The following is a 27,962-nucleotide window of genomic DNA, read 5'->3' as shown; positions in this document are numbered from 1 at the left end:
AGCAGAAACTAACATACCATTCACAGCCATATCAATCATTCCCAAAATCTGTCTGCCTGCCATGATACCAGTTCTTTGACATTGATAATTTATAGATTGACCAGCCTAAAGCTATAAATATACCTTACTCTGATGGTATATTACACCAATAGATTACTGGAGCTTCAGCCAGGCTTGCTGATGTATTAATGCAATATGTTATGAGCACTAGCTCACTCTGGTGATGTATGGTCACCATACATACCATAAGAGTGAAGTACTTCAATGATGTATAACTGTAACAAAGGCACCAAGCTGAAGAAAACACTAACAGAAGTAAGTTTTGTTGACATGTACTAAAATGTGAATATGGTATTACCAAGGTGCTTTAATCAGTTTCTACAATTCACTTTAGCATGGATGAGGAGAACACAAGCTGCAGGAAGCTATTGGCAACATTTTCACTCATCATTCAAAAGCCAGATGTGATGGGATTGAAGTTGCCCATCAACCTTCTGCTACCTCAGTTAAAACTCTATCAGAAACTGACTTGTTTGCATGGTGTTTTTCTCATGGTTTTCATAAAGGCTAAAAACTGAAAGTCAGCGTGAGCTCCGAGTTGTGATGACCTTGTTCTTCACTTTAAAAAATAAGTAAACAAATTCGAATAGTAATACACAGAACTGTAACAAACAAGATTCTTTCTCATCAGTGCTTCTCATTAAGTACAAAAAATGCAAACATGATTAATCATCTAGCAGGTGGAATGTCAGCAAGTAACACACTTGAATAACTTTGCAACTGAAACTTGGCATAACACTGCGGTATTAACAAATGGGAAAAGAATGGAGTATTGTGACCTTAAAACGTGTAGATTAAGTCACAAGTATTCAGCATCTAAAGGTGTGCTGTTATATGTCTTATTAGAAGAGAGAGAAACTTAAAGTAGTCAATCTTCTGGTTTCACTTGAGTGCTATAGAAAATACCTCTTATTAGTATTTCGGAATGTTACATAGCAATACTACACCAGCAAAGGAAGGTCTCAAAAGCAACTGTAAACAGAAGAAAACTGACAAGGAACTTACACATGTTGTTGTACAAGTTTTTACACAAGTTTTAAAAACTGGTGATCAGTTACATGATTTAGTTTCACAATGCTTGCACTTAGATACACGATTCAGAAGAACCACAAACGTTTTTAAAACTTTCAAATACAAAATTGTACGTTTACAGAAGTACAAATATACCAGGATAGTATTCACGCTTAAAAGCATAAAAATCTGAATAACTGAATAGACTTTGTTAACCTCAGAACAGACTTGTAAAGGCCTTTAAAGTAAGAAAGCAACTAAGCAACGTTGCACCTCATGTGAGATAGACATTAGCAGATACAACAAAAAGTGTCAATTAATTTTCATGTTAGAACTGCACTGCAAGACATTTTTGGACAAAATATTAAGGTATACTAGTCTTCAGAAAAAGATACATGGGTTATGGATAACTATCATAACAGCATAATTACCTTTCCACATTTCCTTCAAGGCAGATAAGCACAAAACCACTGAATGACAGCATTGATTACTACTATGAAAGTTATCAAAGAAAAACAATGACTGACTCTCTTCAATGTAGTCCATTTGTAGAAAATGGTTCTAACAGCCTGAACTGTTCTCACAGACTGAAACTCTCAAGATGTTGTGCCTCTTCTCTCAGAAGGAAAGATGATAGCTATGAATATCTGGCTCAGAAGCTTTGAAATAAACAAAGAAAACATTTAGGTGTCAGCTCCCAATTTTCTCAGCACGATTATGAGCAAGATGTGTGAGGTCCAGGCCTCCTAGAACCCAATATTAAGGAATAAATATTCTAAAAACATTTTCATCCTTGCAGTTAGCTTTCACTGGCTTCAGCTAAAGTACATGATAAACTATGCCCACAGTAAAAAGCACGAGGAAGTAGTTGATTGACTAAGTCGTTGTTTTAGCCTAGCGTAGGTCCACTTGTAATGCTGCTGTCATTCTAAAAGCAAAAAGCATAGGAAACAATCCACAAAAGGCAAAGACAAAGATCTGCTCCCTATCCTTTCACCAAATCACAGCCCAGTACAAGTAACAAAGGAACATGAAGTAATATTGAATAACATACAGCAATAATCTTGTAAATAGCTCCAAGAGTAGCACAGTTAAGCCTAGGCCATAGCACAATTAACTTCTGGAGGCAGAATGGTAAGCTAATCAAACAGGTGACATGGAAGCAGTCGAGCACAACGTTCTCTCAAACTTAAATTCCACCATCAGTGACATGAATGAATCTTGTCTGCATTTATCACTGGGAGTTTTGTTATAATTCCAGAGTACAGAGTCATCTAGATTTGCAGAATATCTTTGAAGGATGTTTAGAGATGTGTGTAGATTTAGTTATGATATTTTCCATCTTTGCCTCATTTTTTACCTTGAAAGTGTGGAACTTGAACCCCATCCAGCCCTACATCTGTAATACATACATTCTAGTTTTACTTGTAGATTGTTTAGCAGTGCAACTCTCCACAGCATCATGGGATGACTGGCATATTATTTAGGAAGAGCTATGCTTCTGATACACTGTGAATTAATACTGAAAGCAATTTGAGCAATCAAAGATAACCTCTACCAACACCACACCACATGAACTTACTTTAGATTGAGTTGAAGAGCATTATCACTGCTGCTTCAGGCCAAGATTTTTCAATGGACTACAAAACCACTAGAGATAAGCATTTATCAGTTAAAGTTATAAAGGTTTTTTTTTTTCTGTTTGTTTTTAAACCATCTCTCCCCTTTACATAAATAAATACTTTAAAAAAAAAGACATTTCAAAAAATGAAAGCCATAAAAACCAATTTACTAGCCCTACTAGACCATAACACAGCAGAGGTGAAGCAACAATGTTAAGAAAAAAGAATTGGTACCCGTATCATCTACCTTTCACTGCTACACAAAAGCCCTCTCTCTTAACTTAAGGCACCTAGGACAGGCCTAAAACAAAGAGATGCAAATGTCCCAGCAAGTGTTTGCATTGCTTCCCTACCCCCCCAAACAGTTTTAGTATCAGTGTCATATCATCTCCAATAGTTTGTTTCTTAACTTATTGTTAAATTATTTCTTATAAGAGTAGTTGATACTAGACTTTTATTAAAAGAAGACGGTATATTTTACAACCTAACAGCATCTTAAGAAATTTTTTCCTGTGAAATTCTGGGTACTTATCACACAATCCTGTTTGTTTACTTTCATACCACTTAAAAATCGATATTAGCAACTAGTATTATCTTCTTGTGATATATTACTTTCCCTTCATGTAAAAGGAAAGTTTCCCTGAATTCTTGATAGTAGTATTTTATACCCACTGTATCCTGCCAGGTGAGAGCTCCCCTGAAAATGTAAGCGATGACTGGAGTTTATACATGTGTTTTGGAATCCCCTCCAGTTTCCAAGCAAATTCATCTTCACCTGTTTCAATTTGTCTTCCTTGAGTCTCAGTAGTTTCATTACAAAGAGGCTGAGATTTCAGATTTTGCTGCCCTTGTTCAAGTTCAAAATTCACAATAAGGGAATCAACCAGAGAGTCCAATTCATCCAAGTTCATAAATGGCACGGGTGTTCTCTGGATAGCATTGTTTGTAGAAGTAGAAGACAAAGCAAATAAACTGAAATGATTGTACAAATATCCAGCTATGATACAAATCTCTCCTGCAAAGCTCCTGAGAGGGCTTGTGTTTCTGAATGACCCTATGAGAAACAAAAACAATAAGAATTAAATGCAGTATTTTGCAAAAAGAGACCAGTCCTCCCCTCCTTTTGCTATACGTCTCCTTTAGTCTACATGTTATTAGAAAGACAGGCAATAACCCAGGTAAATACCTTGTAACGTAGAAGAAACAATCTGATAGACTTCAGCTAAGCACTGCTCCAATTCCAAATATTTCACAGCAATTTTAGTACTTCTCTTGATTTCCTGATACACATAATCTTCTTCTGGTACTTGAGATTCTACTTCTTTCTGTATTGATAAAAAGGAATTTTAAAAGACCCAAGTACATGACAGGAATGTTTAATAGTTAATACATTATTATGGATTTAGTCACACAAAACAGGCCACTGAAATACAGTATGAAAGTGATGTTAAGTCACAGTACATAAGACAGCTCTGGAAAGAAGTGCATATTGTTGAAAGGAGAAATGAGTAAATACACTAACTCCCAAAAAAGCTCTTAACAGCGTTTTAAAACATCTGTCCTGCCTTTTAATTCAAAATATCAATAGCTGTGTGCGTAAAATATTGCAGTAGCTATTTATACCACTATTACCCTACCATTACTGAACTTCAGGGTGTTCATAATAAACACAAATGGACGAGGATAAGCTGCAAGTACCTCCAGAAACACCAAGTAAAATGAAAACCAAGTACTTTTGAGTGGAAATGCAGTGGCTAGAACAGTTGCAGTGTTCCAATCACAAGAATGCCACTGAGCAGGAATTGTTGTCATGAAACTGTAAATATAGCAGTTTCAGATCCAGGTAGTTTCAGATTTGTTTTGTTAAGTGCATCCTTTACATTTAAAACCCAGCTTCAAAGCCCACATTAGGTGAAACATTTCCCTTACCTTTCTGCAAGAAGAAATGTTATTTTCAAGGAACCTGGCTAATGCCACAGCATCATCCTTTATTCGATTTTGAATCTACAAAAGAATTTTTAATTATATTGCACGCTTGATTCAAGACACAGTAAAAGTACGTGAATGTTTTAGGAGCATAACAATGAACACCAGCATGCTGACGAGGAAAACATTCAAAAGCAAGAGCAATGTTTCTGCAACTTAACACACATTTTTCAAATAAAATTGTTAATGATGTTGTCTACCTGTTCACATATCTGCAAGACTTCATATAACCCCTTAACACAGGAGAGTCAAATGAGCAAAGGTAAGTGCTCACTAAAGAAAGGTTCTCCTGTAATTTTTATATCACTGCCATTCTAAGTGGCAGGGGTAGGCTCTTAGCTAATACCCTTGTGTTCTGCCTGCGACTTCACGCTAGCTGGAGACATTAGCTGAAACATGAGCTCAACCAACAACAAGCATGTACAGGATCCCTGCCGGTAGATAAGAATCTGCTGCAAGTGAACAGAATTATTTGTAAAGCAGACTGCTCGATTCTTTTTGCTAGAAGCATGAAGCTTTTTGGAGTTAAGTAGACAGGAATATAAAAGATGTGAGGCAATTTCAATGCTATCTGGAAGATTAAGAAACACAGTGAAAATCTGGGTAGGAAGAAATTTTTGCTTTCCTTGAAATAAGCAGTTTATCACTCCTTTCCAACTGATTTGAACCATTTACTCCAGATCATTTATTATCTATTTTTGAACAGAAATAAATTCTTCAGAAATATGTATCGTATCTAACCCAACTCACTATACAGACTTTCTTACTGGCCATAGTCCTGCAAATTTCTCAAGTTTGAGGAAAAAAAAATAGAAAAATCCACGGCAGAAGACAGGACTCCTCAGATACAGGTACACAGCCACTGTTGGTCTTGACTGTACAAAAAAATGTTAAAAGATAACACTGAACTATTTTAATATTTAGACAGCATGTTATTTGGGACTAGGAGTGTAAGAACAATGTGTGACAAAATAAAGTCTACAAAAAAAGCAGTCTTTTAAACTTCATCATCTTCTCAACAATAACAGTGTAGGAAATAGAAATATTTGCTATTACCATTATAACATAACATAACAATTAACTTTTAGGATCATAAGACATTACTAAGTGTTTTTTTGTTTGTTTTATACAAAACAGTTTAAGAACAACATACAGAATAAAAAAATGGCATCTTCACCATTTTGTCCACTGGCATCTTTGTGAAAGTTTTTTGTATTCTCCCTCTTCTTCATGGTTACACCATGAAATTTTACACAAAGTGTCCCCAAAGCGCCCTCCAATTCAGAAATTACTCTGAATTAAATATATTTAAATATTCAGATTACATATGGGTGAAAGGCTAAACACTGGAAAAAAAAATCTGCAAGACTGGCGTCACTATTCCCACCCATCTCAAACTTCTGTTCAACTGTAATAGCATTCCACACAATTTTTCTAGAAAGAATTGCTGAAAAATAAAAAAAAAAAAATATGATCAAGTGCCTCTAAAAATACATCAGTAGTTTATAATCTTCTTGAAATCTCACCTCATTTTGTGGGTGTAGTTTTAATAGTTCTTTCTGCACCATTCTTGCTTTTTCCTGTACTGTATCCATAAGAAAGTCCAGCCCCAAGCCTACTCCATCATAAACAGCAAGTACGAAGTCCTTTTAAAATAAAGGTTCAAAACATAATGATTAAAGGAGTTGATTTGGCCTAGGAACTAAAATAGATTTTCCATAATGGACTAAAAACAATTTGGGGGTGTGGGGTGCAAATTGTTCAGCGCTTCAGATACATGTGACTCTCGGATCACTGTGGCTCAGCACTCGAACCTCCTTTTCCCCAATTTTCTTCAGATTTCTGAAAATTGGGTGTGGTATTTAGCCAGATTATTCATATAAGCATTGAATTTTATTGAAATAGGTATACTTGTACAATCTCTGCGGAGATGCAACTCTAAAAGCACAGCATTTCTTCTTGCTTGTAGGTGAAAGTTATACAAACTTAAAAGTTTGGGATTTTTGTTTCATTGTTTATTTCAAAAATATTAAGGGCATTAACACATTTATACTAACACATTTTTTCCTCCAGAGAAAAAAAAGTAGCATCAGATAAACCGAAAACACTTAATTCAATTGATCAAATTGTTTTACATAACCATTATAATCATGAGCTTGTTTACTTGAAAAAAACGTGAATGTCAACATGAAAATTACTTCATTATTTAGTGCCATATCCTAGGATACAGAAGTATAAAGAATACAAAAGGAAAACCAAAGATATTGTTTGGAATAAGCTCAAAGTCTTCATGCTCAAGTATTTTTGATACTCATCTACAAAGTCATTATTTCTAACAAACATTTTTTCACCTGTAGACTAGTTGCAGGAATGTCGTTCTCTTCAAAAATGGAAATATCAGTTCTTGTGAATACTGCCAAGTGTCCTATGCATTTAATTGTTTGTTTTACTGCTTCGTTCACTTTGCTCTGTGCTTCTGCTACCATTGAGGAAATATCTGAAGAACATCCCTTAGAAACAAAAGCGTTATCATTCACTGAAACTAGCAAGTATCTCTGGTCAAAGAGCACAGGATTTCTATAGTGCAAGAGTTTGCACTGCATGATAGCTTGACATGTTTTCAGCTTTCTATCTTCCCACTTCCAATGACTTATCTACTACAGCTAAAAGAGAAGCCAGCACAGCCATAAAGAAAAATGGTATCATAATGTAATGGTATCATTATGTAATCACCAGTGATAGGACCCGCGGGAACGGTGTTCAGCTGAGGCAGGTGAAGTTTAGGCTGGACATCAGGAAGAGGTTCTTCACCGAAAGGGTGGTTGCACACTGGAACAGGCTCACCAGTGAAGTAGTCACTGCACCAAGCCTGTCTGAATTTAAGAAGCAATTGGACTGTGCATTTAGTCACATGGTCTAAACTTTTGGGTAGACCTGTGTGGTGCCAGGAGTTGGACTTGATGATCCTTATGGATCCCTTCCAACTCGGGATAATCTATGATTCTATGATTATACTACACAATTAAAATAGAATTACTCTTCACAAGGCTGTACCATGAATAACATTTACCAGTGACTGGTTTTATAAATCCATAAACACTTCCCAGAATACAAACTAACAATCACTCTTGTCACTACATATTTTAGTTTCCCCTTTTACCTTGGAAAACAAGAGGGCTAAGTGGCATCTCTATCATCACTTTGAAGGACTTGCTCAATTGTCAGATAAAACTAGTATATGAATTACAGATACTTCTGAGGATATCTGTATGACTCGAAGAAATACGGGTATGATCTAATTAATAGTAGCTATAGTAATTCTAATTTTACAGTAAAAAACAAAAACAGCAAAAAAATAAAAAATATACACCCCACCCCACCACCACCCCACCTACCCACAACAAAAGAGATGCATCACAGTGATTCCGTGCCATCCTTGAGAAGCAGAACCTACCAAATCAGGACTGATAGCATACTGACAAACCTTTGCTTTGTCAGGGCCTAGACACAAAAGCCTACATCACACTGAATTAGAAAAAAAAATAGTACCAGTTTAGCTGGTACAAACATACCCTTTGCTATTCATTTTCCTTAGGTCTGTCCATTTGTTGTTTTATATGCTGGATATTTAACTGTGTTTAGCCCATCTGTAGTCTATATTGTTTTAATGCACAAAACTTCTCTACACACAGCAGCTAAATTATATTTTCTTCTTCCAAAATATATACTTTACCTGTAACAGTAACTGTAAATAACCTCCCAGGTTCTTTACTTCCTGTTTTAATTCTTCATCAGTCTTCACAGAGCCAGGGCACTTTTGCACATGGTTAAGCCAAACCTTGACTAGAACCACAAGCTGGTCAAAAGCAGAGGTAATTTTGATGCTGTAGGACTGAGCAGCATGATCAGTAGAGAAAACTACAAAAGAAATAGGAGATCTATCAGCAGGTCTGCTCTGCAAATAGAAGTAGGAATATTTATTTATTCTTTCCCTCAGCAAACATATGAATGCTTGTAAGTCTGAAAGACAAAACAAGACATTTAATAATGTTTACTTCAATAGTTATGAAAGTGAGACTTACAATTTTTCTGACATTCTTCATCTTGCTGTTCATAGGCTTTTGAAATGGCAGAAACTCCAGAGAAAATGGTAAACAAATTCCTTAGTAGATGATCTGCTATGCTCTTTCTTCCTTCATGATTCTGTTCCAGTAAATCTAAAGCTGAACTTATAGATTCTTTGCAAATTCCAGGAAGAAGTGATTCAGAGAAGTTTGGGCATATGCTGGATTTACTCTGTGAACCTGTAAGGTAAAAAAGTAAAATACATCGGCAAGAAACTCTTCACAAGAATAAGCAGTCGAAAAATCCATATAATGAGTATTTTGTATTGCTTCTTTAACATCATATAACTAACAAAGACAGTAAGTTAGAAAAAAAAATGCATATACAAAATTCTACATAGTTTTTAGATTCAGTTAGCACAAAGAAATTCCACTGTGAAATTCTTTAACATTAATCCATCTTTTTCAACAATGGAACCTACAGAGAGACAGAAAATAAACCTCAGCCAATCTAAAATAACTCCATAAAAACATTTGGAAGCCCGAAGCATCTACTTTTTCACAAAAAAAATACATAAAACCTGACAAACAGCTAGGGGAAACCTTAGCAGTTAAATGAATAGCAACAACGCAAGCACAGTCTCCAAATGATTGTATCAGGATTCAGCCTCAGGCAATTTGTTACATGAATTATCCTCATTCTCCAGTAAACCTGCTTGGTTAACGATGGGGTAATGTTTTAAGTAAAATTCTTTAAAAAGGGCTGAGAGTGACGGTTAGGAAGTTTTCACCCTAAAAAAACAATCAGAGAAACCAAAAAAAATCTACTGTTAACAGCTTGATATTGTAAGCTTGAATACATTACAAACAGGACATTTTCCAATTTGTTCTCTGGCCCATACCTTTTTATATATTTTTTTAAATAAGTATTAGAAGTGCATGTGTTTTATACAGGTAGTATTTTCATCAAGTTCTTGGTATGAAAGGTGATCTGCCTATATATCAATAAATACCTGAAATATAGGAAGTTTGTGTATTCTGGATTGGTTGCAATTTTATACCAGACAAACATCCAGAAATTCTCTTGTTCTTCATGAAACTTCTACTTCTAGAAAGGATGAGAGAACAAAAACATAAAAAACAAGAAAACATCCTCTTTCCGAGTGCCCACTGAAGGTTCAATGAATATTAACAACCACCAGGCAAAAAAAAATATTTATATATACTTTTTATACTATATTCTTTTAATATAAAAATATTTATATATACTCTTTTGGATCTTGTTTGTTGGACAGACTAAATTGCTTTTGTAAAGCCAAATGGGAAGTTTTTTTTCTTGGTAAAACACAGATATTCTATGAAGCTCTCCACCGTCAGACAAGCCAACAGCTTCTCTAGGCTAGCTCTGGTTGCTTACTTAGTCCCTGGCACCCAAGGCCAGTTCTTGGTAAGAGAGCAATTTGAGAAGCCTCGGCCAACCTTGAAGTCGTTAATGAAACAGCTGGAAGGAGACTCATAAGGAACTCCCCCACTCATTTTGGAAGCTGTGTTCAAGCTGAGGCACTTGCCCTTGGTTCTGCCTGAATTGTTTTAACTGAGCTTTAACTTTCCCTACTCCTCACAAATGGTTACATAACTTTTCACTTAATTTATAAGTTTGGCACTATAAAAAGGTAAAAGAAGAATTCATAAATAAAAAATTACATGAGTGGCAGAAAAGCATTTTTACGTAATTATAAAAATTAACTTCTGATTTGTTTCAAGCATAGCTGAAGGAGCTACAAATTATCACCTTCTCCTGGAAAGAGAGGATACTGAGGCATCTGAAAGGTCAGGTTCCCACTCATCAGCAGGGTCATAAAATACATCAGCAGCTTTATTGTTATCATTACTCTGGAAATAAAAGAAAACAGAGGAGGAGGAGTGTTAAGCAGAAATAGAGTGACAACGAAGCATACAACCCATGGATGAAGACAACATTTTGGCTGTACAATAGCAGATTGAATGTTTTTCTTTTTGTTAGGATAACCTAGAAGATAATGGACTGCCAGCTACATTGAGATGTAATTGTTTTAAAATAAATAAATAAATAAAATGTTTAGCAAAGACAACCAAGACAACCATCTGGTATCTGAGATATAGGAATACCAAGTTTAGAAAAAAAAATACACTTTTTCAGAGCTCTCATATGCCTTCTGTATAATAAAGGATCACACATTTAAAAAAATAAAAATAAAATTAAGAACACATTGCAAAACCAAAACAAAAAAACACCAAGCTTCCCATCCTATATGATTACTGTACTCTCTTTGAGAAAATACTACGAATTATTAGTGGTTTTTCCTCAGTTCTTACTGACCTCATAGAGTTCTTTCATTGCTGCTAGTTTGCATTCAAACTTCTCCAGGCTCCAGAAAGTTGCTATCCCCAGTTTGATGTTACGAACCTGCACTTGAACAGAAGATACTGTTCCTGTTTTATCATCCATTTTGTCATGCCTAAGAATTTGAGAAAGATTAAAAAATAGTGACAAATAAGTATAAAAACAGTAATTCACGTTTCAAAAATAAAATATTTGTAGGGAGGATCATATAAAGAAGTTGATAACAAGCCTAATTATCACCTGGGACATCACATTTCTCACAAAACACAAACATTAAGAGTCAGCCACTGAATTTATTTTTATGAAAAACAAAAAAGGAATCTCTAATCAGAGAAAGAAGTCAGTACTAGCATACAAATTCCTGGTTCTCAAGAAACTCAGAACTAAACATATGCTACAGACTTCTGGCAGAGTTCTTGTTCTCGCTGAGAACATCTGGCCATTATAGGGATCAACTTCTAGAACGCTCTTCAGCTATGACTAACAAGTAACACAGCACAGCAAGAGATCTATAGAGTGAAATGAGTTGTCTTGAATTCTTGCTATCTACTGTTTGCATGTTCTGAGGTTTTTACTGTGTGTTTTAGGACTGCTTTAATATGTGAAACAAAGCATGATGGACATGCTATCATGAGATTCACCTCCAAAGCACATGTGATCCGAAATGAATTGTCTAATGTAAACATTTAAATTCTTAATAAAAAAACACACTTCAAACTAACACAGCTAAGCTACACACTACACTAAACCTAGTTGAGAAAAGTGAAATGTCAAGTTCAATTTAACAAAAAGCTGTTAAAAGAAAAACAAACAGTACAGTGCACTTCCAGCATCCCCACCATACTTGTATAAATCAACTCACTCAGATACTCACCTGCAGAAAACAGTGTTTTTCCCTAGTTCATTACTAATGGTGTTGGCCTCTTTGATCATCACAGATAACTTCAAAGAATTCCAGTTAAGAGGAACTAATAAAGAATATAGTACATAATGATTAAACTGATCAAACAACACTTTGCAACAGCTGAAAGGTTTTAAAAAAAATCAAATAGAGTTTAGCTATTAGTAGCTCTCTCAATAGACTGGGACAGGGAAAAAGGAAAAAAAAAAAAAAAAAAAAGGCCTTCCCAGCCAAGATAACACTTTAAAAAAGAACACGTAAAGGGTATTTCAGAAATAGAGACATAACACTAGATACTACATAGTACACTACTATGAGGTAGGAAACTGAACAGAAACAATTGTTAGTCTAGTTTCCCCAGTGAGTTAAAATCTTAACTAGTTCAGCCAGACAGAGGAAAGACTTTTAAGTAATAGGGGAAAATGCAGACTACACGTATATCCACCAAACCGCCCTGACTTATGATTAAAAACAGATCTCTTAGCACTGTCTGATAAACATTGCTTAAGAAGGTAAAGGATCATAGGAACCATAAGGCTCTCCTTGTTCCAGATTGTTAGAGAAGTGTTAGAGGAAGAAAAAAAGGGTCCACAGCCACTAAATCCAAGTCCACTGAGCAAGAAGTCAAGCATTGCTCCTGCAGCGTTATGTACACACATACTAGTCATAGTTTTATTCCCACTTCCACGGTTCTTCTGAAGGGTTTGTATTTCTTCAGCAATCTTCTGTTTCTCAGCTTCCAGAGCTTGAAGTATCTTTGCATGATGAATACTATGATCTTCCAGAGCCTGAGAAGGAGGAAAAAAAACAAACAAAAAAGCCTATCAAACTAAATGGTGTTTACTTGTGTGAAATAGTTTTGCTGCTGTAATTTTAAGGACTATTAGAACAGAATGAAACGTATCTTCCGCATCTGCCATCAGTATGAAACCCTTCATGTTCAAACTTCAACAATTTTCTTGTTTTACTTACGTATTCAAATTCTTAAAAGAAATATTAAAATGAAAAGGACGCAACATTACAAAAATGAAATAGAATTTGTTGCAGAAGTCAGATATATGAACACCAGCCAAAAAACATTACCACCACATTAATTCTTAGAGTCATAACTTTTGGCTTAGGCAATGGTCACTCAAATTTGGTACATGAGCAAAATGGTTCACATGACATAAGAAATAACAAGGTCAGTACTAGTTTATCTCCAAAGTGTATGCGATAGCATACTCAGAAGGTAAGCAATCTAGTTATTTGTGTAAAACCCACACAGAAGAAAAATATTTGGAAAACAAAATATTTGGAAAACACACCCCGCCCTCCCTCCCCAAAAAAACAATCCACTCCCCCAAGTCATTGTGTCATCCCTCCCTTCCGCCCAAAAACCAAACACTTCACATGCAATGATTTATTTAAAAGACAAGGTTTCCTGCCTAAAAATTTTTTTTTTTTTTTTTTTTAAAATACCTGCTTGGTAGCTAAGGTCTCCATTTCCAAACGCTTCTTGTTGAAGTGTAGTTGTAGCTCAAGATTTTGCTTTGCCTTCTCTAGCTCCTGTATTTTAGTTGCAGCCTTTTGGTTATTCAGTTCTTGCATTTGCTTCTTACGAGATTCTTCTCTCTAATATAATAAAGGACAGACAAAAGGAGGTATACTACTTGTACAGCATTTCAGATCCAACCTGTAAGCAGATATTAAGGTTTATTTTTACTGCAGTACATTGAGAATATGCAGCCCCTGTGGGCTACCCAAGCCCACTGTTGGCAATGAAAGGATATATGAATGAAAGCAATGGAAGCTTCAGAAGCATCACATTATGCCATCTATAGCACATTTAAGAAATAAAATACTCCATCTTTACTATTGTTTTGCCATGATGCACAACTATATACAGGATTATAGTCTTGTAAATTCTTTTACATTATATAACAAAGGAGCATGCAAACTTGGAATTAAAAATAATAACATGTTCACTAAAACGCTAAAATTGTAGTAATTACATAGAAGAAAATTTTGTATGCGAAAAATCACTACAAGTTACATCCTTCTCAAATTCACACTAGATTAATATTTTAATTCCTAACTAATTCTATAAACCAAAATCGCTAGAATAATTCTGAAGGGGATACCTACTTTACAACTTCTTGTGTTAGCAATAATGACTTTATTTATGTATACATGTTTAAATAACTCCCTAAGACACTGTTATGGTATGCAAGAAAAAAATAACAAAATAACCACCGCATAAAACACAATAAATAAATCCCCACATACTACTGCTTCTGTTTTATTACCTTCTGACTTATTGTACTTTACTGCTATGTTTTACATAATGATGCTAAGGCAACTTACCACCTCTGCTTCCAGTGATTTTATTTTGCTTTCATAAGCTTCTTTTTGCGAAGTCAGTTCTTGCTGAACCATCTCTTTTGCTATTTGGACACTTTGCATCATTTCTTCCTTGGCTTTAAGTCGTGCCTCTTCAATTTCTGATTCAAGCCTACAAATGGAAATATCATACACGTAGAATGCTGGCTTTAATCTCTTACAATTTGCATAGAGATTACATTCTTATTCACGTCTATCATAACAGGAAGAGTTACTCTACAGCCTCCGAACTTAACAGTGAAAACGTCTTTCACAACTTTTATATTTTACCTAGGTATTTTTGATTTCATAGGGAAAACAGACAGGTGAAAAAGAAAAAAATCCTAGTATTTTACACTCTACTTGACTTCCAAATTTATTGTATTATTTATCTGTTGCAAAATTAAAAAACGTAATAGAAACTCGCTAAATCACACTAAGATGAAGAAAAGTATATTTTAAGTCAATAAGACTCACACTTATTAACTCCCAGGAAAGAAACAACTATGAAGAACACTGCACTATCTCAAATTCTCCACTATCACAGACAACCAAGGTTGTAACTTTGGTCTCTTGTCTCCTTCCATAGCATGTTTGCTTTTCAGCTTTGTGCCTCTCTCTAAAACATCAGAAGTCAATTTCTGACTCATTATGTGCTTGGGGAGAAACGCAACTAAGGAAATACACTACTCAGTGGACCTCTGTAGCTTAGTGTTTCTTAATTGGTGGTCTGTTTTCTTGACAAGTGGACTGCATCGTAGTGATCATCTCTTATATATATACACATTCACTTCAGCTAAGTCTGGAACTTACATTTCTATTATAAAATGAGTTAAAAATATGCATTCTGTTTTCCAGCTTTCACGTACAGTGAAATAATTAACGATCTTAAGTTTCTTAGTAAAGGTACTGCATAGTTGCATTAACAACTACAAATTTATTCTTAGAATTAAAAGATACAATGCTTACTGAGTTTTCTGTGCAATAAGCAGCTCATTCTTTGCAAATTCAAAATCTTTAGGACCGTCATGCAAAAGCGTAGTCCCACAAGATGGCTTTTTAACTTTCTGAACCTCTACCGGATGATTAAACCTGAAATAATGGTCTCCCCCAAGGATCACTCGATCACCCTACAGGAAAAAAAAATAGTTCATTCTGTAACTTTTATATTTATATGCTTGAAACAGAGAAGGTAGGAGTAGAAACTGAAGGGGAACACAGAAGTATTTAAAGGTTTCAGAGCCCTCTAAGAAAACCTTTAGTCTGAAATTGTAACATTAATACAGCTACAAAATCTACACATGCTTATATTCTTCTTTTACCAAGTCAATTACTTACATGATGCAGAACTGTCGGCTCTAAAATGCATTTCCCATTTACATATGTCTTTGCTTCTCTCAGTGGAATAATACTAACTTGGCCAACGTTATTTTTTATAACACTGAAAACAAGAAACATTTGTGGTATCAGTAGCTTATGTTAATTGCAAGTGATGTTTCTTAATACATAAAAATCATGCTGTACATAGTGTGCTGTTATCCTTTTTCTAGGTGTAGAGTGTCTTACTGTTTAGTTACATTATACATAACTCATGAGTAACAACCTGTATGTTGGAAGAGAATCTATATTTAAATTTAAGAATCTTCTACTAAAAAAATCATTATGATACCCTGTCATCTGAGCATTTCTTCGATAAAGCTTAATTTCTCAACATATCCAGGTCTTTCCTATTTTCAGTAATTGATTCATTAAATTTCTTCCAGCATTCTGTCTAGGATCCATAGCACAAGATGCACTTCAAACATTTCAGAAAGCTGGCCAAGTTGTTCTCTAGTTTCAGTTTTAACTGAAAACTGTAAAGGCATTTCACTATTACATTAAGTTGAATGGGAGAGTTATAGACAGCATCATTTGATCAGGTCCTTCTCCAAAATTTCTACACGAACAGAAAATTTCACTTAACTAACAAAACGTACTAAGAAATTAAACTACCTTGGTTAACAGATTTCTAGGGAGAAATAGAAGGAAGTTACCTTATTCACTGAAGAATACAAAAATTATCCCTATGTAATATCTTCCCTAGTTAGAAAACCATGTTTTGTTAGGAGGAAGAGCGACTCCAAAATTAGGACAAGGATCAGAAGTATCTCCTGCTCTGGCCTAAGTATTAGAAGAAAAACAAAATCAAAGAATACTACGTACCAATGGTCATCAGCAATTAGCACTCCAGAAAGCTGGATATCATGTTTTGAATTCGGTGTATACCTTCCAACTGTAGTTTCTCCTTCTTTGATCATATACAACAGCACCTCAGAAAGTTGGGGATCTTCATTGAGATTAACAAGGTTTGGTAAGTGATTGTCCATTTTGAATGCAATTCCTGCTTTCTAGATTAAAGAGATACCAGCAAAAAAGACAATTTACTTCGTGTAACCAAATATCTATATTAATCTGTTAAAAGAACAGCATTCGTGAAACCAAATCTTTGAACTACTGTAATTCTTCTGCAAGGATTGCCGATGTTGTTTTTTTCTGTCCTAGTTCCTAAGTAAAGTGAAGGAACAAGTGGAAGAAAGAAAACATACCTGCAATTCCTTTATATCTTCTAATTTCCTCTTTTCTGCTTGCTCAAGTTTTTCTTTCCAGGCCCTTAATATATTAAGGGGAAAAATAACTTAACACTGTCTTAGGAGCAAAATTAAAGCATATAGATTTTACCACTTGCTTTTTTAAAAGATGTTTTTGACTGCCCCACCTTTGCATTTCTGCTATGTCCCTCTCCTGCTGATGCAATTTCACCCTCAGACACGTTATTTCCTGCAAATAACGCCTGTATTTTTCAGGATCAGTGTTCTGAGCACTTTTCTGAGCTGCCTTCAGTTTTTCAATTTCAGCTTTCAATTCTATATTAGACAAACCAAAAACACAGTACACACACACACACACAAAAATAACAAATAAAATAGTATTTAGACATTTCAGTACAATACTAGAAAATTTATCCTGGTATCTAATTAAAAGCAAAACATCTTTCCCTATGAAAGGTTCTCAACTGTTGCCCAAGATACTGTCTGAAATTTGGAAAGAAAAAAAAAAAACAAAAAACACAAACACAACTCACAAAGACACGTAGAATTACAAAGAAGATATCCTATTAGACTAGTCGCAGGATTATACACGAAAATCAGAGAGGAAAGATTTTTGTATTTAAAAATCACAAAGTACCTGATTAGTGTGTTATTAAGAAAAACTGAACACAAATAATACTCAATAGTAAGCATCATTGGGGCATACCAAAGTGTAATTTATCAATTAAATCATTTTTTAAAAGTTAATGAAACAGCAAAACTGTCTCAAAGATGACGGTGTTTGCAATTTATAAAAATCTTGACTAGCAAACATTAGAGGAGTAAATAAACCAGTGGTCAGTCAGCACAATTATTAGTAGTAATCTTCCTCATGAGCAATAAGTTAAACCCAGGCAGAAATGGAAAAAAAGCCATTAAAAGCTGCAGATGTCAACCTCACCTCTGATTAGCTTGGCATTCACATCTTCATTTACTTTAGCAATGTTGATAATTGAACAAGCTTGTTTTGCATAGCGAAGAGTGCTGAGAGTTTCTTCTGTGCTGCTGGCAGCTGGACTTATTGTGGCAATCATAGCAGTTTGTGAATTTCCACCAAGACTTTCCTTCAATAACCTTCATTTGAGCAGAAATCAGAAGTTATTTTTCTCCCTCCCAGCACTGAGATCAAAGTTAAATCTGAACAGCATAAATACAAAATACCTAGGATCTTGTTACTTTGAGAGTAGTGGGAGAGTGATCGACAGCTACTTATAGTACAAACCAAGGTCCTGTTTGTTCTTTATCTGATTTATTCTTCCCTCTGTGTGTCACCTTGAAATGCGAGTTTCAGATTTCTAAGCAGAAAGAATATTTGCACTAGGTGCAGAAACATGGGAATTGCTCTAACAGCAAGCCATACTTGCCAAGTTTTGTCCTTACCTGAATGTCACTATGGAATTAGCACCAGAATGTGGAAGTAACTTTTGTGCTAAGCCTCCTAAGCATCTGTCTTAGTTCAGATCACTTTAACCTGTTGCTAGCAAACCCATCACCAGTAACACAAGAAGCATTACAAAACCGAAGTTTTTGATGCAAGATGCCATAACAAAACAAATGATACATGATGCAAAAGAGCTGTAACATTCGTTCCATAGTAAGACAGACAAGGAACAGCACCAAAGCGAGGGTGGTGTCAGCCAAGCATAACAACACATTTCTTTGTGAAGCATATGGAGGAAAAGAGGTGATGAATGTACTAGACCCCAAATCAGAGATGCAATAATTCCATCCACCCTGCCTCTCTTATCACCCTACTTCTGCAGTAGGGGGCTAGGGGTGGGCAGTGCAGAAGTCAAGGAGGGAACGGCTCCTGGGCAGAAGGGGAATCCACAACCTGCGAAAGCCTTTACTTCTATATAAAAAATTCTGGAGCATACATACCAAGTAAGGACAGATTCCCGGTAAGGAATGAAAGTTTTCTTTCCATTTCGAGACTGCTTTGAGAGTGCAGAAATAACCTTTCCAAGGGTTAAAAGTGATTTATTAATACTCACACCCTCCTACACAAAGCAAAAATAAAAATAATTATAATACAATTGTATTTACTTGTGTGATGTTATTGACTGTTGATTAACAATGTTAATTGTGCTTATTCAATGTATAGTACAGATGTGCCATATTAAATGTCACCACTGACTAAAAACAAGATGATGCAAGAATATCCTAGAAGATCTTCACTTGGAAATAACAGAGACCCCAGTCTTAAAGAGTCTTGAGAACCATTAAACCTACAAAGGCAGGTTGAAAGAAAGTATCTTACTAGAATCTATTTACTAAATCCCAAGATAGGGGCAAGCCTCAACTCTGTGTACAGCATCTGAGTCTTAAATGGAAAGTCAGCTGCTCATGCATGCAGTTCATGCTCATTCCTTTCAGATGATCACCAGGCCTGCACAGCAGAGGGAGTGTCTTGCCCAAGAGCCCTGGTATGTGAGGATATTTGGGAGTTGAAGTTTAAGGGTATTCTGTGGAGTCAATCTTTCTCTACTCCGCACAGATTTCCAGTTGTGGTTTACCTTCAGCCTTTCTCCAGTGGTCTGAGCTGCAGAGCAGCATTCACTGCCAGCTAAATCAATTAGATTTATGTGACTTGTAAGACTACGGTCACGTTGCTCTTCATCCACAGATTCTACCTGGAAAAAGTAGAGAAGCTTGCATTTGAATCAAAATAAAAAGCCTGAGGACAAAAAAAAACTAACAAACTTTTCACTTAAAAAATACATAAATAAAAATTGACATTTCCATTTACTTTTTGACAGGACACCTTCATGTACGTTCCCGGAAGGTGACTAAACCTATACTATTAACCATAGCATTAAGTGTTTGCAGTTGAATAACTATATAAGCATGAATTGCACAAAACCAGATACCTAAATCCATAGTTTGCTGCTGAAGTTTGACTATTGCCTCTACCCATTACCCACAGAAATCAGTAGGCTGTTACTGACTTAGATTAATGAACATCAGTTAAATAGTGGAAAAGTCTCAGGTCTAATTCTGATGGAGAGAAGTAATCCAGGGGTGAGAATGGTGAGGGGAAGGATGACAGATTAGGTAATTGGGCTGAAAAACGAGAACAGCCAAGAACAAACAAAGAAGTTATTTGTAAATAGAGAAAATCGACAATCTGTAGACTACTGAGGAGCTCTACTTATTTCACTTCTATTTTCAGGATTATCTCACAATGTCAGGTTTTGTCTCTTAAACATCCGTAAGAGAAACGAAAAATTGTAGTGCCCATATTCTGGAGACAAATGGGTGAGAGATATCCTGAACTACTTGAAACTACTCCTAGATCTGCCAGTCTAGGAGTATTTATATTACTTCTATAAATATAGGTAGAACAGAGAGAACAGAATGTAATCAAAGCACATAAAATGAAACATGTTGGCTGCACAGAAAGACATGTTAAAAATTCACTGGCCTTTATTCACCTTATTCAGGTATACTCTGCCAATTCTCTTCTAGGCATCACACAATTTTCTACTATGCAAGTTGAACAGATAATTAAAACACCAAGCAATACCTTGGTTTGTGTCATGACGAGGGTGAAGACAGAATGAGATCTAGAACTCTTGTCATTCATTACTGTAGCAGCTGTCGCTCTCTGCTTGTTCCCTAGTTCAAGCCAACTCTGTAAGAGAGAAGCCAGAACATGAAACCAAAATGTAATTTGGGTAATTAACTGCAGTTTAAAGTGTTTGCAAATGAAGTTATTAACACAAATGATGACTCTATAAGGGAGGAATCAAAACTTGAGTTTAAGAGATTACCACGTAAAGAGAGTGACACATGCCTGTATGCATCTACTCAGCTCCATGACATAGGACTAGTGCTCTTTATACTTTTATGTCATCAAGCGAAACATCATAGAATATTGGGCAACCTGTAAAGTTTTTTTTTTTTTCCTTCATTTCCATGGAATAAAGTTTTTAGCAGCAACAGAAGGAAGCGAGGAGATACATAACCAAATAAATCTTACCTGGATATCAGAGTAAGAACTGACAACATTCCTACAGAGGGGGGGAAAAAAAAGTTTGTATTCAGACTGTTTCTTTCTATAGTTTCCCAGTTGCATGAGCTTTGAAACACTTCCCGACTTACAGACAAAATAGAAATATACCATGAAAACTCTCGTTGTCTTGAGACTTCCATTTGTTTCTAAACCTACTAAAATAATTCTAATCATACTAAGACCAGTAGAAATACAGCAAGTCAAGCTACGGAATGTGTTTCTGTAAAACTGCATGAAACTAAGATTTTGCCTAATTCACTCATGAGTTAACAGGCTTTCACAGAGCCTCAAGATAACAGCACGCTATTTCAGGATTATGCCACAGATCTATTAAAAACACAGAATGCTCAAGATCAGAAGAGACCTCTGGAGATCATCTGGTCCAATCCCCCTGCTCAAGGAGCGATACCAAAAGCAGGTTGCCCATGACCATGTCCAAGCAGCTTTTGAAGATCTCCAAGGCCATTCTGAAGATCTCCACAGCCTCTCTGTGCAACCTATTTCAGTGCTCCATCATCCCCACAGTAAAGGAAGCGCTTCCTGATGTAGTTATGATTTCCTGAGAATAGTTAAGACTTACACTGTTAGGTCTTCCACATACGGTCCTAACACCGGGTGTTCTCTTACACGGAGCTGGTAAGAACAGTTAAAAAAGAAAACAACTGCTAGTATCAGTAGCAAACAGGCATCCCAGAAAATAAAAAAATACACAGATATTTTTGAAAGTGAACCGACATTTCAGTAGGACCAAGAACTGAGGAGAGAGATTGTAATGGATGAAATGCAGTTTTAATGCTTTATGCATATATTTATATTAATATGTTAATAATATTAATCTGAATTATGTATATTATATTAATATAATCTGGAGATGTCCTAGATAAATAATATTCTACGGGTCTTTCTTATAAAGGCTGACAATATCTTCTTCACTTTGCAGATACGAGATGTTAACAACAATTTTTAGAGATTCAACTGAATCATCCTGCTTCTATTTCAGCAAGATTTTTTGCTTAGCATTTCTGAAGTGCCACACATTTTTCTTGAAGCCCTAAGACTTTTTTTTTTTACCTTGAATTCCACTAGCAATTTAAAGTACTTAGATAACAAAGCAACGATCACTTGCCATTTGTGTATTTTTATTTACAGAACAAATGCCACTGTTTTGAGGTTGTGTATATACTTGTTTCTGTGTGCAACTTACTGGTTGTTTCTTCTGTCTGCTTTCAGCTTTGAAGACAAGCAAATCATGAATTTTCTCATTGTAAACTTCAAAATAGCTCATTTCAAGATGATACAAGACCTAATAATAACAAAAAGAGATACTCATACAGCCCAAGAAACATTTCATCATTCTTTCTGTTTTGGAAACTAACAGTTTACCAGATCCTTCTATTCAATATGATTCTCTAAGGAATTCTCTCTCTATTACTATACCAATCAATGTGGGGAGCAACAGAATGAAAAAAAAACTTCTTTAAATCATTCTGGAAAGGATCATCACTTTGTTTTTTAATCCATTGGAAGGCCACTCTCTCATATAGTTACATACAAAAAAAATATTCTCAGAACAGAAAAGGAAACAAAACATTATTTACAACTCAAATTTTAAGCCTCAAGAATGCAGGTGGGCGTTGCTCAATTTTTATTTAAGAAGTTTCAGTAATACTGAACTAGAAAGATATAATTAGAATACTATTCAAGTGTATTTCACATCGACGTGACAATGTTTTAAGATTAATTCATATGCTTTGAATTCTATTCTATCATGCCCTTATTTATTTTGTACGTTATTGGCGCTCAGGAAGTGAACAATGTTGTTTTGGACTAGTTAAAGAATCCTGTTAATCAGATGTGCTATCAGAAATAAAATTTGAATCAGCAATAAAAGGCAGGCATTAGCAGTAAGTGGATCAGCACTAAGGTATAAAAAGAAGGAATGAAACAGTTATCAAGATACTGAAATGCACCAATCTCCTCATAATTCAACATAAGCTCGAATGTATAAACATGCTACCTGTTGTTTGTCCATTTGTGCTATTTGAGTGAAAAGATCTTCACAGAGTCTTGGAATTATCCCTCGGTCTTCATCAAACCCCATCATCCTGTAGTTACAACAAACCTGAGTTCAGTTTTCTCTCTCTTTATAGCTAGTTTTAATATTAATTGTAAAGTTAAAGTTAAAACATCGTATGTTTCTTTAAGTAATAGAAGTAACTAGTTACAGAAATAAACCTGATCTATGTTGGTATGTGTTTAAGCAGGAGAGTGGACCTGATGATACCTGAGGTCTTCTATAATTTCCCTGTTTTACCTTGATATATGGGTAGAAAAGCCAAGGCGAAGAGAAACCCTAGAGCAACTGAAGAAGAGTAAATTGTACTATAAACATGAAACCTATACATGTTTCATATCCTAAAATGTATGTATACCCTATTCTCTGCATCCTGCGAGTGTAATAACCCAAGCCCCTCTCGACCTCTGGCCTAGATGTTTCCTGCCCAGCTTTGCCACTGCAGAAAATAGTTTTAGTATTATTGTTTTCATTATTTGTATTGTTTTAAAATGTATAAAAACGTTTTAACACAAATTAATAACTTAGATCTATTACATAATCTCATAACTTCACACTGCATAATAATTGGTGCCTGCAGAATTTTAACAATTATTTTTAGTAACTTACGTGTATGATTTTCCAGAACCAGTTTGCCCATAAGCAAAAAGACAAGTGTTATATCCCTCAAAAGCTCTTTCTAGGAGCGGCAGTGCCAAAGTTTTATAAATCATTGCTTGGCTTGCAAAATTAGGATGACACTTGTCAAAAGACCAGAAAGAGAAGTCATAACTGAAGTTGTAAACTTGGTTTGTGCTTGGATTTCGTACAGCTGTCTCTGAGCCACTCATGGAGACTACAGGAAGTGAGTTTTCATTTTTCTCTCTGAACAGAAGAAAAAAACAATTAAAAAATAAAAAGCATAAGCTACGTTCTTTAAGTTAGTAATTTCAATCAATCGCCTTATGAAAATAAAAAGTTGGGTAATCATTGTTTAAAAACGACCTGTCTGATAAACATGAAAAGCATTCAAGCTCAAGTACTTTAGTTAATGACTATTTAAAGCATAGTCCCAAGCTACCATGAAATGAATTCAACCTCTTAAAATCTTCACCTTGACGTTAAAATACTTGCTAATTTTAAAGTATATATTATATCCTTATTTGGCTAATGAAAAGCAAACAATTCAGAAAATAAAACAGAAACGTACATACACTAAAGAAGGTATTATGTAGCATCAGAAACAAGTCCAAGATACAAACCTGTTACTGAAAGGCCGTACACGCACAGCTACAGTCACTTTGCTGTTTTCCACTTTGAAAACATCTTTCTCAGTGCTACTGTTCTCAGCTAGCATTTCTACATTCTCTTTTGCTTTTGCACTTCTACTCACAGGAGGAGACCTAGAGACACTGGTTTTCCTTTTTGACACCACTGGAGGATGAAGTGTTCGTTTATTTGAAGCCGATAGAGATGACTGATCCTGAAATGTGCTGTTCTTTGGTGTAAGCTTAAATCCTTCTGTTGAACCTTTTGTTGGTGTCCTTGGCCTTTCCAAACTGTTATGCTTTATCATTAAGCGTTGTAACCTTTGCTTTCCTTCTAGCTTATTTACGTCACCTTTTTCATTCAGTTGTTCTCCTGATATCCTATTTATATTCTTTGAGGTAATTAATTGCTCTGATATATGAGCTTCGTTTTGAAGTTTTGAGTCAGCAGTGCTTGTCTTACGTTTTACATGGGTGCACTTGTCGTTTTCAACATTGCCAAACAAGTCTTTGCCATTCAGGTTAAAATGCATCTTCGTATTTGACTGACCCTCAGCTAACTTACAGCTTGGATTAACATAACAAGTATCATTATTACTAATATTTGGTCGAAGCGGAGTCTTGTTATTTCTTTCTGCAGCAAAGTCATTATTATCTATTCCAGGCACAGCATTCCAATTAATTTTACTCTTCTCCACAGAGCCAGTCTTCACACGCCTCTGTAGAGTAAGCCTTTTGCCCGTTTGTGTATTTTCTATGCTCTGTATTATGTTGTTATCCAATTGTTCACTACTGGATACCGATTTTTTGCTTACTCTAGTTCTCCTCTGGAGCGTTAATCTGTCCTGAGACTTCAATGTAATTGATGCGTCATCTGCATTATTACAGGCTGAAATCACATAGGTCCTATTTACTTCCTCAGTCTTATTCTGAGATGATGAAAGAAGACCATCTTTTTCTTTTCCTGACATCTGTGATGTCAGCTGCTGCCCAGACATTTTGCTGCTGGTAAGAGCATTTTGTGAAGAAATCTTCTGAAAAGCTGTAGTACATTGTGCCTCTGAGTGATTTCTTGCAGGAACCGTGTAAATAGGCATTTTGTCTTCAAGCAAGTTAACATTAGGATTATAACAAATACAACAGCTTTCCCAGAAGATTATATCTCATTGCTCCTTCTCACTGAACCTGGATAAACAAAGCAAAAATTTTATGCTTATGACAGACATGAGGTATATGTCAGGGCATGAAGAGCTCCTTACATACTCTGCAGTAAATATATGTTCCCAAACATTAGCAACAATTAGCGTCCCCATTTCATCTACAGCACTTAAAAAAAAAAAAAAAGAAAAAATGTAATTCTATACTTGAATAACCATCTCCACCCACAGTAGGCTATTTGATTCCGTTTATTGAATTCTCTGATTTGCTTCAGAAACATCATGAAGCAGCACCATTTAATATGAAGAACAATCTAATTATTTAGTAACAAAGATGACCATGGACATTTGTTCCAAATGACTTCCAATGATTCCCAAGTAAAGAGAATTCAAGTTCATGCCTCCATTCACTCAGAACTACATATGCTTATGGTGCTTGACAACTAACAGACAACAACAGAATAACAAAATTATTAACAGGGGCTAGGAAAGCTGCAAACACAAAGAACAGATTTTTTTCAGTATTCTTATATATGAAAGACAGTGTCAGAATAAGATAGGTAATAAAGACACCTAGTAGAATATGTTTAGAACTTATTTTAGATCACCATATTACACGTACGCACAGCTAAAGCAAAAAATAACTAACTTAACAGATTGAAGAAAAATTGTAAAGAGCATATGGATACAACTTTCCAAATTTTTAAACGTAGAAAAGATGAGAAACAATCCGTATAGAAAAACACCCTTTCATTGCTGCATATGCCTAGCAGTCATTGGGTTGTTATAGGTGTGACACCACCACCCTCTGCAGACTTGTCAGGTGCTATCAATTTGCCATTAAAAATCAACGGTAAATCATCTGCCTTGAGATCCTATAAAAACTGCATACATCGTTGATATAAAAAAGTGAATGGTCACGTGGAAAAAAAGGAAAGCAAGTATGTCAAAGCAGCAATCTAACCACTGCTTCAACAGAAGTGTTTTTTAATGCTGAGCTCTGAAATTATGGCTTTCGGAGCACGCTCAGAACTGAATGCAGTTCCGTTCACTTCTGCCTACCCTTACTACACACAGAGCTTTTAGCGTTCAAAAGTTGCAAGGGAAGCGTGAAGCGTTTCCGAGCGTGTTTGTTTCCTCACCCCCGTGCCACAGGAAGCCACGGCTGCGGTGCCCAGCTCTGCAGCCGCTTTGTCGTTACCGCCAGCGGTCCGTAAATAAGCACGGGTAGAAACCAGGAATCGTTCCAATGCTTTCTGGCACTTCAATCCAAACTTTAAAATAAACACCGCAACAACAAATCTCCCCTCTCTCTGTTCATATAGCTGCGCCTTGAGAACATTAAAATACTGACCAGGTTCGAAGCCCCGCCCGCCCCCTCAGCAGCAGGCCCGCTCCCCTCAGCGACCCCCCTCGGTGACCACCGCCGCCCCCGAGGCCCCGGCCCCCCGCGGGCTACCCCGGGCGCCGTGAGGGAGCCGAGCCCGGGCCCCAAACCCAGCCCCAGCCCCGCCTCACCGCGCACCGGCCGCCGCCCGCGCTCGCCTCGGCCCCGTTTGAATGCGGCGGGCGGGCGGGGATTGGCTGCTGCCGGCTGGCTGCTGCCGGCTGGCTGCTGCCTGCTGCCGGCCCCGGCGGGGCGGGGACGGGGCCGGGAAGGGGCCCCGGAGCTCCCCGGACCCGGCCTCCCCCTTTGGAAGGCGGGAGGAACGAGAGGGACAGCCCGAGAAATAAAGGGAGCTGCTCCTGAAGGCTGCGCCCGCTTTACGGAGCAGTTATGTTTATGAATACCGTACAATTAATTAATAGGGAAAAGGGGGTTGAAAAGTCCAGCAGAGGGAGACAAAAGGCAAAGCAAGGACTCAAGTTCAAGGCCTGAGCTGCGCTCGCCCAATCAGACTACGTTACAGGAGTAGCAACAGTGCCTAGAAAACCGTAGAAATCCCAGCAAGCACCTTATTTCTCATCAGCAACCACAGCAGGGGCTGGTGCTTACACAGCACACCCACCCCTACTGAAGTCTGTGCCCTATCCTGCAGCTGGTCATACCTGCTCTTCTTAGCTCCAGCCAGGGGAGGGGGGATTCAAAACAAAGCAAAACCAGCCACGAAGCTTTTAAACATCAGCTTGATACCAAAGTCATCCTCTGACACGACACCGCTGTCCTTTGGCCAAACAGCAGACATTCAACGCCTAGAGCTACCACCTAACTACTTGGGAGGGCTGTCTGCCAGAAAGGGACATAGTAAGGCAGGAAGAAACGGCTGAAAAAAATAAGTTCTTAGCCTCAGTCTAAAAGAAAAAAATAAATAAATAAAATAAAAATAAAGTAGTAACACTAAAAGTAATGTTACCTTGATAGAGTATTAGTCTGTTTTCCCAGAAGAAAAAAGAGCAGCTGGTGCCAGGGACTACTCTTGGTAGTCCCTGGCACCTCATTTGAGTGGCTACTCC

The 27,962-nt window shown here is 36.4% G+C and overlaps 1 protein-coding gene across 3 annotated transcripts; it reads right to left on the bottom strand.

The window, feature by feature from the left end:
- Positions 1-93: 93 nt before the first annotated feature.
- Positions 94-27,070, bottom strand: KIF14 (kinesin family member 14). Of its 3 annotated transcripts, XM_050712239.1 has the most exons (31): positions 27,027-27,070; positions 26,651-26,782; positions 24,346-25,536; positions 23,714-23,968; positions 23,048-23,135; positions 22,235-22,333; positions 21,611-21,663; positions 20,998-21,028; positions 20,542-20,649; positions 19,532-19,648; positions 18,897-19,015; positions 17,917-18,089; positions 17,144-17,291; positions 16,974-17,037; positions 16,591-16,775; positions 15,727-15,829; positions 15,358-15,518; positions 14,374-14,521; positions 13,489-13,641; positions 12,689-12,815; positions 12,001-12,094; positions 11,103-11,241; positions 10,536-10,636; positions 9,757-9,851; positions 8,762-8,983; positions 8,413-8,597; positions 7,031-7,189; positions 6,206-6,325; positions 4,623-4,697; positions 3,880-4,018; positions 94-3,747 (listed from the first exon to the last, which is right to left on the bottom strand). In XM_050712239.1, exons 3-31 carry the CDS (start codon positions 25,446-25,448, stop codon positions 3,356-3,358), a joined length of 4,956 nt encoding a protein of 1,651 aa, XP_050568196.1. In that variant the 5' UTR covers positions 25,449-25,536; positions 26,651-26,782; positions 27,027-27,070; the 3' UTR covers positions 94-3,355. The 3 variants fall into 3 exon arrangements, with proteins under 3 accessions (XP_050568196.1, XP_035393484.1, XP_035393485.1); XM_035537591.2 differs by lacking the exon at positions 26,651-26,782; XM_035537592.2 differs by lacking the exons at positions 26,651-26,782; positions 27,027-27,070 and having other exon boundaries at positions 94-1,730; positions 3,469-3,747; positions 24,346-25,521.
- Between the last annotated feature and the right edge of the window lie 892 nt (positions 27,071-27,962).

The sequence above is a fragment of the Cygnus atratus genome, chromosome 8, assembly GCF_013377495.2.
Source record: "Cygnus atratus isolate AKBS03 ecotype Queensland, Australia chromosome 8, CAtr_DNAZoo_HiC_assembly, whole genome shotgun sequence".
NCBI classification, from domain to species: domain Eukaryota; kingdom Metazoa; phylum Chordata; class Aves; order Anseriformes; family Anatidae; genus Cygnus; species Cygnus atratus.
This window is presented reverse-complemented; position numbering and strand designations above follow the sequence as displayed.

Coding starts and splice junctions, on each gene's coding strand:
- KIF14 (XM_050712239.1), bottom strand. CDS start 25,448: ATGCCTATTTACACGGTTCCTGCAAGAAATCACTCAGAGGCACAATGT. Junction 22,334..23,047: donor CACAAATGGACAAACAACAG/GTAGCATGTTTA, acceptor TGTTATTATTAG/GTCTTGTATCATCTTGAAAT. Junction 12,816..13,488: donor AGACCTTAGCTACCAAGCAG/GTATTTTAAAAA, acceptor CCTCCTTCTCAG/GCTCTGGAAGATCATAGTAT.